Source organism: Gavialis gangeticus, unplaced genomic scaffold (genome assembly GCF_001723915.1).
Source record: "Gavialis gangeticus isolate Ggan-Ray unplaced genomic scaffold, GavGan_comp1, whole genome shotgun sequence".
Classification (NCBI taxonomy): Eukaryota; Metazoa; Chordata; order Crocodylia; family Gavialidae; genus Gavialis; species Gavialis gangeticus.
In genome coordinates this window covers 67,439,901-67,453,134 of record NW_017729029.1, presented here as the reverse complement: position 1 = coordinate 67,453,134, position 13,234 = coordinate 67,439,901, and the positions used below count along the sequence as shown (strand labels likewise).

The following is a 13,234-nucleotide window of genomic DNA, read 5'->3' as shown; positions in this document are numbered from 1 at the left end:
CTCTATACTAGGTATCTTGTGCCAGTGTTCCTGAGAATCTATAGCAGTAGCTGTGTGCAACAATATGTCTCAGTTCTGCTGTAACATTACTCAGCAAAAGTTACTCCACTCCAGGACCCATCACTACCGTCTGAGGGTCAGAAATTGTTGATGAATCAACTTTCTCTACTCATGCCTTGCTGCAAATACTAGAGGTGCACTGCCATGTTGCTCCATATCATATCAGCACCAATAAAAGGAAAATTAACGTTATGGGTAATTGGCTTTTTTTTGCCTGATGTGGCTAATAATTTCACCAAAAAATGTTGCATGCATATGTGCAGCCTCAGCATGCATGTGGCCAGGAATGTAGCTCAGCAGCTCGGAAAGCAGTAAGCTGGACCCTTAGAAACCTAGCCTTAAAACTAGGTAACTGTAGTGCCATGTATGGATGCTGCTGCCAAGGTAACTGAGTGGATATTTGGTCATGTAGACTGAATCCCAAATGTAAGGAGACCCAAAGTTTGAATTTGAGCTGCTAACATCTCTGTCTGCCTTCCCTACTCAGAGATGTGTTAGGAAATGTGCAGCAAGAAATATTCTTGAAGAACTGTCGTGCCTCAAATTGGTTATTTGCTATTGCTTTCATTAGGTTACTTTATTACCAATTTTCGATACAACTTCTAGAATCTTCGTTTTTTTCCCCACGCACTCACATGCCGAAATATCAAATAACAAAACATACAGCAGTATGGAATAAAGTATAAGTAGAACATAAATGCAATTACTTTCTGGTGCATAGAAGCCAAGGGAAAGTTAGTAATTAGGACTAGAACAGACAAATCTGTGGAATTATGGGATTGCATTTAATGTCTATACAATCCTAAAATCTGCTATCCATATTTCAGTACATCTACCCTAGCTGTAAACATGGTGAGTCAGAGTCTCCATAATGTGAGACTTGGGCTTTTACCCATGCTTTCAGCTATGTAAGCCAGCCCAGATTTGAGGATTAAAGGTAAATAAATAAAAGATTTGGTAAACCTTGGAGTGCAGATGGTGTCTACTGAATCAAATTCATCCTCGGGGTCTATCTCTTTCCCCTCTCTCCCAACCCCCCCTTAAACTGATTTATGCTCAAGTCCTGCAGATATTCCTTTCAAATTGTATAGGCTTAGAAATTCTCCATGATTCTATCTAAGCACAATGAACTAAATGAATAATGAACTTTTACTTCTGACACTACCTGCTTTCCTTGTGTTAGACCAATTTAATTCAATTTATAAAGCTGAATAATATTTTTATTTGGAAGAAGTCACTGACAAAATCTTTGCATAGGTACTTTTCCTCCATGCTACTTTGAGTCTTATTATATGACTAGGCTAAAAATATAAGCTATAGGGTATCCTTACACGTGGTCTGGGGTGGGGTGTGGCATGCTTTAAGTAGAATGGCTCCTAATTAAAGTGCCTGAAGCATCTTATGTATTCAGTGTCCTGTGCTTCAAAATGGTGGTGGGGTCACTTTAACTAAAACTCATCAAATAAGCTTTAGTTAGTGCTCCCACCACCATTTTGAAGTGCAGGGATACTGAATGCTAGGGCTGTGTGAGGCTTTGGTTGCTGATTCAATTCGGCAGAAATTTGGCCCAATTTGGCAACCAAATCTCTGAATCTGAATGGAATCAGGAGACCCTTTAATCTGTCCAAATCAAATTGGAACCCTATAAATTGATTTGGAGTCATAGACACAGCTTTACATGTTTTTTCTACATACCTCAAGGTACCAGGCAGCTCATGAATGCTGAGATGGTGAGGCAGATGGAGCATCCCACAGGAATGCAGTGAGGTCCCTAGCATGCTCGACGGTGGACCAGGAAGTAGACCAGAAACACTTCCAGTCCACTTCCGGGTCTGCCACTGAGCATGCAAGGGCCCCCCCGCCACGCTTCTGTGGGATGTTCCACCCCACCATCTCAGCATTCATGAGTCATGCCTGGTAGCTCGAGGCATGTAGAAAAAACATTTAAAGCTGTGTCTATGGCCAAATTGCTGATTTGATGCTAATTCAGAGAATCTTCAGATTCAGATTTGGTCAAATCTAATCGAGACAGCAACCCAAATCAACGAATCGAATCACTGTCCCCTGAATCGAACCAAATCCAAATTGAATAAGGCCCACTTCGCAAACCCCTACTCAATGCACATGATGCCAAGGCTGCTGGAGCGTGCTAGTTAGCATGCTCCACCGGACTTATTTAATTGAGTCTGCCCTGGCGCCTTCTAATTAGAACATGTCTGGGTAGATGTTGGGCACGTAGTTAGGTGCTATATGGCTAAGTAGATAGAGGAGGAGCTACTGATATATGCTTACAACTTTCTACCATCAGATTTGGTCGAACAATCTCTGTGTCGATGTCTTTAGCATCAAGATATCAGTACTGTTATCTAATGCTGTAATTGCCCCTTATTGAAGAGAATTAAAAAAGCTGGGATCTCTTGTATTCAATTATTTATGTTTTCATAGTACATTCTTTTGCTTTTGTTGCATAAGTTTCTCACTGAATGAAACAAATTGTATGAGATGTTCAGGGGGAGAACTTGGCTCACTATGCTTAAAAGTAGTACTTTTTTTTCTCTTGGCTTTAGTCATGCTACTAGTATCTTGCTTATCTCAGGACAAAGGGATCTTTCTAAAAAGATTGTGTATGCCTTGCATCTTGCTAATGTTAGGATTTTATCCAGTGCACAGGGAAGATCATGGCAAGGAATTTATTTTCTGTGATACAGGTTCAAGATTTTTTCTTGCTATATGCTACCATAAGCTGTATTGGTATTGTCACAAATCTTAATTTTATTTTTATTTTTTGCAACAGATTTCTTTTTAAATAATATGCTTTCTTTTGTTTCTATTCCCTTATTTTAATTTAACTGTATTTGTTTATATCTTGTTTACATTTTCAGCCATTTTAATTTATAGAGTTAGGTTTATAAACGTCATATTATCTTTATTTTAAAAGTGCAGGTGACATTTTTCTTTTGCCTTATGTATGCCTTTGATAAACAAGTCAGAAAATTTCATTTTAGGAATAAATCTGCAACCATCTTTTAAAAAGAAACTATTTCACAGTGCATAAGCTTGAAAACCTGTATATTCATAATGTAATCATGGAATATACTAGAAAATGTGTCCTCAGTTCAGAAATTCAAAACAGTTTGCTGTAGTCTCTGAATATGCTGGGGTCACTGAGGAGTAAGTGAATTTTAGGTACAAGCTGAGGGTGACAAATGCAATTCTGTCCTTATCAATGTCAATAGAAATCTGAAAGTGACCAGGATTATATGGGTAATGATCTACATAAATACACATATGGTATCAGAATATTTATGGTTAATGTTATAAAGCAGTCAGAAATTGATTAAAAGGTCATTCACAGCAAACAAATATAAGTTTCATTAGGACAGAAAGCTCGTTTATTTATTGACATGTAGAACTATTACTCCTCTCACCTAAGCATATATAGTAGATATTGATACACATTATGTAAATCACTTCCCTACACCCTAATATAACTAGTTGGCATTTTGCATTCAAGAACCAGATTCAATTACAGTACTAAAATGAAATCCCAAGTGTAGTCTCAAAACAGTCTCTACTTGCACAGTAGTATACATTGTTAAGTCTCTACACATACTATAATAATTCAGAACAGTTGTCAGTCTCTGATCTTTATCTCCCAATTCAGAAAGCAGAAATAATAATGATTTATAGACTTTGGCCTCAAACTACAACAATTCTATCACTTCATGGGAGTCCCATAATTTTGTAATGTGTGTACATGACCTGTGCCATAAAGTACTCTCAGATGTTGAATGATTCTACTTTGAGGTTGTTAATAATACAAGGAAGTTGGATTTACATGAACTTTTATCATTTAATGTCTAATATTTAGTACTAGCTTGTTGGTACATTGAGTAAAATATTTTCAGAAGTGCCTAGGGATGTAGGAGTGTAAATCCAATGGGATCAAGCTTTCTAAACAAATTGGGTGCTTTTGAAAATGTTACTTATTAAAACCAGTCTTACCAGTCTGTTTTCATGTATGCTGACCATGAGTTGAATGAACAAATATATCAGGTATGTTACACATTAAAAGCATTTGCATGTGATCTTTAACTTTTGCTCTCAAAACTGTAAGGATAATAATAATGCAAAGGATCTGAGTTAATCACAATGGGCACCTATACATGTGTCTGATGCCTGCTCTGACCCATTCTAATTAGAACACATCAGAGCAGACTTAACTAATTAGCACACTCCAGCAGCCTTGGCCTCACATGTATTGAGCGTCCCCAAATTTCAAAATGGTGGTAGGGGTGCTTTAAAGCTCATTCAATGAGTTACTTTTCTAGGGCCTAATAGGAGAGTTATAAGAAATGATAAAGACTTTTTGGAGACTGAGATAAGCAGATACTTGCACAGAAATGGAATGTGCATTTTAAAATAATTCTTATGTTTACACACTTTTTGCAGTAGGTTTTTCATTTAATGCTACTGAAAGCAACATTAATTATGGTACTTTCCCCGTTTCTCTCTTTTCCCCCTCTCTCCACCCCCCCCTTGCTTTTCTTTTCTTTTTTTTTTAGTATGGGAGCATTGGCTGGAAGCAGAGTTTAGCTTGACTGTAGAAAGGGGCCAAGAGAGTCACAAAGGAGGGAAGAGAGAAAATGGGCCAGACAATGCATTTGTTATGGGGAGAGGAGAGAACCCAAGAGAATAATACTAGAAAATATTATGGGCCTGTTCTAATAGGGCCTTTGTACACATCGCAAAATTGGCCTTTAAAGCAGCTTAAATGCCCTTTTGCACTGCTTTAATGGCATTGCTGTTCACAGGCTTGGTGATGTATTCCTCTTTAAATGACTTTGGTACATACCAGGATAAAACACCTGCAAGGTGTTTTAGCTTGCTATCTTACAAAGTGCAATAGTGCATAGGGCAATGGAAGCCAATGTGCTTGGGGCTTGCTGGGCCCTGCACAGCTCAGGGGCTGTGGGACCCGGCAGCAGCCCACGTAGTCAGGCTCCACTGAAGGGAAAAAAACAAGTGGTGATCCTGATCATCTTCTTTTTTTTTTTTCTTTTCTCCCCACCCTGGAGCCTGCGTGAGCTGTGCAGGATCCTGGTGCTTCCCTCTATAGCTGCAGGGGAGCTGGTGCTTCCCTCTGTGGCTGTGGAGCCCCCCAGGACCACCCAGGCCAGGTGCTAGCAGTCAGGTGCTGCCTGGGGGGGCCCTGTGCAGCTCAAGAACTGCTCAGACCACTGACAGCTCCCCCCCGCCGCCATAGGGATTTAGTTCAGTTTAATTCTCCCTAAATTGAAGTGGTGTTTTTAAAAAAAAATCTTTTTAATTTATGGAGAACTAAACTGAATTAAACCCCTATGGTATGTACAAGCAGTCAGACACAGTTGTTGGGTCCCTCCCCCCACTTTATTCAACAGTTTTGTTAAACAGTTTACATTACTGAGGTACTAAAAGATGCAATAAATGTGGATGGCAATTTTGGTTTCATTTTGTAGGTGAAAGAGCAACTCCTCTTGGCTGCTGATTATTTGTTTTGGGATTTTGTACATATTTATATAATAAGCCAGTCTATTAATATGCAATATTCTTTTACAAAAAAGCAGCTTGCAAGACTTGGAATGATTTAGTGTGGAAATACATCTTTTACAAAGAGTAAATTATGTAATGGTACTGGATGCTGCTCTTCTAGAAATTCATTTAGTATATAATGACAACTGAATGTATACATAAGCATGATAATCAGATTAAATTGATTTAATCTCAGCTGAACTATGTTCCACATTAGTCATGGATAATTACTGTCAGGAAGGACATGTTCTCACCATTCATTTTACATCATACAAGTATCCTTTTGGAACTTACATATTAATTATTTTGTTTAATTGTACTGAAGTTGCTTAGAATCTGTGCATATTGGATGTGATGTAAAACAGGTAATTAATTCCTAGAAAATAATTAATTTACTAGTGCAACTAGTTTAATTGGTATTCCCAAAGCTTACAATTCAAATCTGATGTTGTTATACTGTAAATATTTTCTGTGTTCAGTGTTTGCTACTTCACTGATTAGCTGAGACATTTCATAAAGTTAGTCACAGTTTTTCCTTTTGTAGATACAGATTGATTTCTCCAGTTTTGTTTTGTAAAGTTAAGGTGAACTTAACCATTTAGTTCCAGTAGAGCTGTAATAAAGAGACTATTCAATCAACATTAAATATTAATTTATTGAAAAAAAATAGCCTGTATATAGAACCTTGTTTTCTGTGTAGGGAAAAGTATTGACCTTTTCTTTCCTTTTTGTAGAGACATTAAAGAAGAGTGACCTTTCTAGCTATCTAATTGATACAAGTATTTAAATCCCTGAATCTCAATCAGGGTGCCAGAGGATGCCTTTAATAGTGCCATGGGGTGCTGTCTGTACAATATTAGCACTTTATCTTCTGAATCATAAGTAGGTGTTACACACTTAAAACCTAGAAATTGCAAGTAGGAATTCACAGTGTCAGAAACATTCTGATCTGTTGTGGTCTTCCTGAGTTCATTGTAAGAGAAGAATTGCTCTATTATTTTTCCATAGTCAAAAAACAAGTGAAATCTAAGAGCATTTTCTGAGGGGGCCTTTGAGTCTAAGAAGGTTGAGAACTACCGATTTAGATAGATAGTATCAGTAACAGTTATTAAAATTCTCTACTGTGGCTCAAACTGAGAAAATGAAAAAATGGGCTCGTAAACATAAGACTAAGAGTTGACTTAAAAGTGTGTGAAAGAGACATTCTGCAAACTAATTGTAGACTACAAATAATTGTTTTGGGAACCAGCAAAAATCCTTTCTTGCCAAGGTTCCTTGATAAAATAGAAAAGATTGCACTAGAATTTAAAATTGGAAACATCTTTCAGTTTTGATCTACTTAATAAGAACTGCAGATTATTTTCTACAATATCATCATTTTATACTTTAGTGTCATGTATACTGACTGCCTCGACTTTTAGTGATTGTATTTCCTAAACTCTTGGGGTATTTTTAAGGAAGTCTGGGGAGAAGAGGTGAAAGAAGGTCTTGTTTGCTTTTTCTGCAGTAGAATGTTACTTTTATAACAGACTTTTTGAATCCTCCTTCCAAATATGCATACCACGTTAAAGGATACAGAAAAAAATGACTTTGCAACTCAAGATGATCTGAAATAAAATAAACCTAATGTAAATTATACTATAGAAATTTACATGAGACTCTTAGAGCTCCTACTTTATCTTTAAGGCCTTCAGGACAGGTATTATATATTGTCCTGGTGTTCAGACGTTATATAATTTTACTTCATTTAATTTTCCCCCCTCAGGTTACATGGGTCAGGATGGACCTCTTGGATCTTGTGAAAATAAATACTGTGGTCTGGGTAGACACTGTGTTGTCAATGGAGAAACTGGCCAAGCTGAATGCCTGTGCATGGAACATTGCAAGCCTCACTACAAACCCGTATGTGGTTCTGATGGAGAATTCTATGAAAACCATTGTGAAGTTCACAGGGCTGCTTGCCTGAAAAAGAAAAAGATTACCATCGTTCACAATGAAGACTGCTTCTTCAAAGGTAAGTATGGTTGGACAAATTCTAGAATACTCTTGTCTTATACTGCAGATTCTGAAAAAAATGTGGTTAAAGCAGTGGTACTCCACCTTCTGGCCCTGTGGTCCAGACAAGTGGCATGGGGCCAGATCCAGCATGGGGTCAGTTCACAGACGTGACTTTGCATGCTAGATCTGGCCACAGTGTGTTAATTGCCACAGCTCTGGAAATGTTAATTGCCATGGCAATTAATCTTACCACCACTCCTCTGCCACCAAATTCCTAGGGCTTTAGGGAACCTGACAGGCCAGGTGACATGGCCCTGCAGACTGGAAGTTGAGTACCGCTGAATTTAAAGCACTAAAGAAACTGCACCGACTGTACTGTGAAGAAGTGATGCAAAAAGTTGATTTGACAAGTATCTCACTCTAGAGATTTCATACAGCTATTTTTTCTCATTTTATTCAGTATCTGAATAGGGTCCATATAAACCTGGAAAGTAAATTGTGGCTCTGGGACCAATCCACCCAAAGAGCTATAAAGCATGGCTGATGAGCATACTTACCTTACACATTGGGGCAGCCACTTCATGTTAACTTATTTTCCTGAATCACTGACATTAAATTACAAGCTTAAATTTCAGTGTGGTGCCACAGAGCTTCAGAGTGCCTCATGCAGCATTATTGTGTAGTTGGATTCTAAGAATTGTGGTCATGGTGAATGAGAAATATAACTTCTGCTAGCCACAAGGTATTAGAATAAAGATAAGAACTTTTATAACTTGCTCTGTTTTATTTAATTTAAATGGAGGTCCTGGAATACTGCCAAATACAGGACTTGATTTTAAACTGTTTTATGTGCACCTATTTAATGTATACCTTTCTTCCCCCGCTCCCCCACTTTCTGAATTTGACATTTTCTGTCAGTTATTAGTGAAACAGATGGAGAGAGAAATAAATAACTTCAAGTAAAGCCACTCTTAAGAGGCTTGATTAGGAGGAATTGGTTTGTATTGTTTTTTAATGACTGTCTTGTTTCATTAACAATTATTCAAGAAGTTTTATAGATGGCCACACCCCTACCCCTAATGTGTGTGTGTGGAAGAAGTCCACTAAAAAAGTAGAAAAAGAGTTCTACTTGACATAAAACAGTATGTTTAAGCAACATCTATCAAATGAAATAAATTTATGAACATGAATATTAAGGAATAAAAACAGGAATTTCTGAAATAATATAAAAAGGAAGTTTCTAGGTGTTCTGGGGAGCTTGTATGTATGAATTACTTGCATTATAGTATAAAGCAGATATAGTTTTGAGAGAGCTGCAGGTCATGGATTTTTCTAAGTTTTTAAGACAATGTTGTTTTCAAAGTGGCAAAGTTTATTCATTTTAACATCTTAGATACATCTATCCCAGTTGTTGTTATGTATGTAGGAATATTAAAGAAGACATTGTTTTACTAATTAAAATACAGCTAACTTGAAGGAGGGGGGAGCCATCAAAATTCACGTTCTATAGTTTTGCCCTGATTTAAATAAAGTAATTTTTGCATTATACACTTGGATCCACACATTTAGGCTTTATCAGAATGACTGTGAGAGAGAGAAAGTTCTGAAGTGAGGGCTCTTCAACATGCTGGGGTTTTTTTTACAAATGTGGAAATTTAATTTGTGCATCTGTCATAGATGTAATATAACTCAGTGGTCTATGCCTTTTGTATAATATTAAGTTGACTGAAATTAACACTTTGGTTTCTATAGTCAGTTGCACACTGACTTCAAAGTGATTTCAAGTGAGATATGCCGGCAGAATTTGGCAATCCTTGTTTTTACTTTACCTTGTGTTAGTTTCAAGGGGCCACATACTATTCTTTTCTTCTTTTTTCTTTTATCCCTAGAGCAGGCTGGCCCTTTATTCATTTTTTCTGTGAATTTCCAAGTCAGTATAACTTCTTTCTAATGAGTACAATTTCTTCCCAAACTGACATAGTCCATCTGTTAAAAAATGTAATTTACTCATTCAACATTTAAAATTGAAGCCTGAGCATGAATACAGATCCAAAGACAAAAATAAAGTAGGAATCCCACCTTTTATAGGGAAGCGTGTTATCTAGGAAACTTCTTTGCATTGATTGACATATAGGAGTAAAAGTCTCACAAGCAAATATTCTGTGTACCTCAATTAGCATCACAAATAATAATAGTTTAGGAGTATAATTGTTAATTTTGTGGTTTAATAATTTACAAATTAACCTCAAAGTGCTCTGAGCTCTGGCATAATGATTTGGAAACTGACTTTTGAGTGGAATCACTTGGGCAAAGCCTGGATGTTCCACTTAATGCGTGCTAGGTTCACAGCTGTAACAGAACAGATGTTTGTGGCACATAAAGCACTTCAAAAATGGTGGATCCCACTCTTAAGCTAATTCTGCATGGATGTGTACTAACTTAAAGCACTTTCTGTTAGAGTGCTTTATCGAACGTCTGTGCCTAATCCCACTGAGGGTTAACTTAAGAGTGCAATTGCCGCCATCTCATGTGGTATTGTGCAGGGACATTCGATTTATCCATATGGTGGGATGGCCTATTGACTTGAGTCAGTGACAGCTTCTGATCCCAGCCCCATGCATAGCCTGGCAGGGGAAATGATTAGAGTGCCAGTATTTAAGTTACTATTTAATAATGCTCTACCATTTTCTAAAATGATATGTTTTCAGATGTGTCTCTCATTTCTGTTTGTGATATAAATATTTCATTTTTAAAGCAGTTGACTGGTTTGTTTGTTTTTTTTTGTGGGGAGTTGCATTGGCCGACATGTTGTATGGGTTTTCTAAGTGAAGTGACTGCAGGATAAAAAACAGTGAGTTCTTTTCACTCTTGTGTCTTTGATAAAGAGTGCTCTAAAATGGTCATGAGGAAATGAATTTTTGTCTTGCTTTTGGCATCATCTTGTTCTATTATCTTTCCCATAATAAATGCAATAATGCATGCATTTTTCTCACTCTCTTCCCTCCCCCCCCATTTTAACATGTAAACACATTAATCTGAAGACAAATTGCAATGCTTCTTCTGTTAGTCCATGTTGACATGGATTAGACAGTCAATATATTGTCTATTTTAAACTTAAAACAACTACAACAACAACAACTTTTTGTATAATAATGACATTTTTCTTACCATTCCTTACTGGTATATCGGTGGAGCAATTGGATCTGCATCAACTGAGAAAAAAAAATCTACACTGAGGGTTTTGTCAGATTCTACTTATAAATCTATATGAATTCTCAATACATTGAGTTCCATCTGATGTGGGGAGACAGATATACTCTTTCTTCTCAAAGTAATCTCTGTGTGAAAAACCCAGAAATTAGGATCATATTCTTTGCAAGTATTTTCTGAGCCAGCAAGAGTAAGCTATAGACTCCAGTATGCTATCAATGTCAAATAAAAAAGTACTGCTGTCACTGTTTGGGATGGGATCAACTGTCACAATATGTGCATATTTTAAAAAAAACACTGTTAATTATTTATGTAAGACTAAGTTATGGTTTGTCCTTGGAATATTAACAATGAATGATCTGTTTCCAAAGTTCTTGCATTTTTTAAAGAATGGACTAAAGCAGGGTTCAGCAACCCATGAGCCAAATCCAGCTCCTGGAGCCCCCACATCCAGTCTGTGGATCGTCAGACTTTTTTATGTTCATGTACTTTCTGTTTATGTCCATGCCACTACCACTTCTGTCTCCTCATCCCCCCCCCAGGCTGCAACACGACTGCAGCTTCCAGCTGGAAGGGACCTGCACTGGGGTCAGGGACTGTGTCAATACCTCTGCTGCCTCTCTCAGCCCCTTCCTCAAGGCTGTGATGCAAGCACAGTTTCCAGCCAGAGCAGAGTTGTACCAGAGCTGAGCTTGATGGGGGTGGGAGTGGGGGGAAGGGCAGGGGCAGGGAGAAGGAGCAGCTGCCAGCTGCCCAGTTCCATTGCAGCTCTCTTCCCAGCTAAAAGCTTTGCTCACACAGCAGCCTGGGAGCACAGGTCTAGGAGAAGCAGTGGCTTCTTCCAGCTGCATGGTTTCTGCAGAGAATCAGGGAAATTGTGTGTGCCTCCCCCTGCCTCCTCCCCACCCCCAGCCTTTCCCCCGCCTCCTTTCTTCTGGCCACCCTATCAACAAATTCACCTGACCCATATGGGACTGGGGTAGGATTGTTCTGTCCTGCAGCTTGAAAAATGTTGCTGGCCACTGGACTAAAAAAATGATTGTGACAAATAGACGATGATGAAGAGAGAGAAAAGTGAGGCTATGTCAGTCAGTAAAAATGGTTGATTGGTTTAATTTGTTTTGCATACTTCATGGTGATTGCATTTTCTAACAGCTTAGTTTGAGATTTCTGGAGAGAAAGGGAGCAGGGAATGGGAAAAAGAGATGGTAGAAGGTGGTAACTGTAGGAAGGAAAAGAAGATAGACGTACTAGTGAGGGAGAAAAGAGTGAGTGGCGTGACATATTTCAAGTTTGTCTAGTGTATTATGTACAGTGATATAAGGTGCAAAATATTCACTGCAACTGATGTCAACAGGCTGAATTTGTGAGGTCTGCTGTGCTGCTGTTACTGGCATTTATGAGCTGGCTAAAGGACTCTTTGGAAGTATTGAGTATATATATGTCACCCAAGAGGATGCCCCTGCTGGTCTCAGGCCATGCACTTTATGCCTAGAGAGCAGAAAAGTGCTGGCTGACACTGCACTTGATAATAATAAATAACCCCCTCCTAGTTGTTGCCAACCTAGCTTTAACAAGCCACAGTGGGTGGTGATTGCAATTGATTAGAACTGCTCCACTCTTGTGCTTCCTCCATGTCTTTACTGCGTGTACTCTCAGCATGAGATAATGGCTGTCTGCCACACTAAGAAGCCTGGAATTGTTCATTTTCTTAGGAACTGGACTTTTTTTGTGTGGGACAATGAACCATGTGATTGGGCAATGATGCCATTGATGGTACAGCCAATGCATAAAAGAAATTAGATGGCCAGTGCCCAAGCCTGAAAGTCAAAGAAGATTCAGTTTCTCCTAAGTCGCATGCACTTCGGTGTGGTGTATACCTTAGCAACTTCTTTCCTTAAATCTAGGTCAGTAACTCTGGGAAGCATTGTATCTAAATGGAAGGCTGAACATTTCTTTGTAACAGGAGTTTTTTTCTATGTTTCATTTGTACCAAATACTTCCCTAAAATTGACTTGTTTTATCAAATTGATTTATGTACAGTAGAACTGTTGGATTTGGTACTTGACTATGGTTCTTCTAAAATAATGATATTTTATTAATAAGGCTGTTCCTCCTTTTCCTCTCCCTCAGTATAAACATTCCTCACGGCACTCCTTATGATGACAAGGAATGTCAGCTCTAAGATATAAAAAATGAGCCTTTTGCATCTGACAATTGGGAAGTATTCCTTCCTCCCCACCCCCTCATTGGGGTTGAATTAACAGAAGACACGTGTGTGTGTGTGTGTGTGTGTGTGTGTGATTTCCCCTGTGCTCCCCCCCCCCCCCCCCCCAAGGGGCGGGGAGACTCTGGGGGGGGGGGCAGCCTGAAAGCTTTTTATGAGACGTCCTCC

The 13,234-nt window shown here is 38.4% G+C and overlaps 1 protein-coding gene across 2 annotated transcripts in view; it reads left to right on the top strand.

Moving 5' to 3' along the window:
- Positions 1–13,234, top strand: part of FSTL5 (follistatin like 5) — a 777,648-nt gene that overhangs the window by 246,665 nt on the left and 517,749 nt on the right. For both annotated transcript variants that reach the window (XM_019521733.1, XM_019521732.1), the window contains exon 4: positions 7,397–7,645. In XM_019521733.1, coding sequence (XP_019377278.1) covers positions 7,397–7,645 — 249 coding nt within the window. The remainder of the gene's footprint in view (positions 1–7,396; positions 7,646–13,234) is intronic.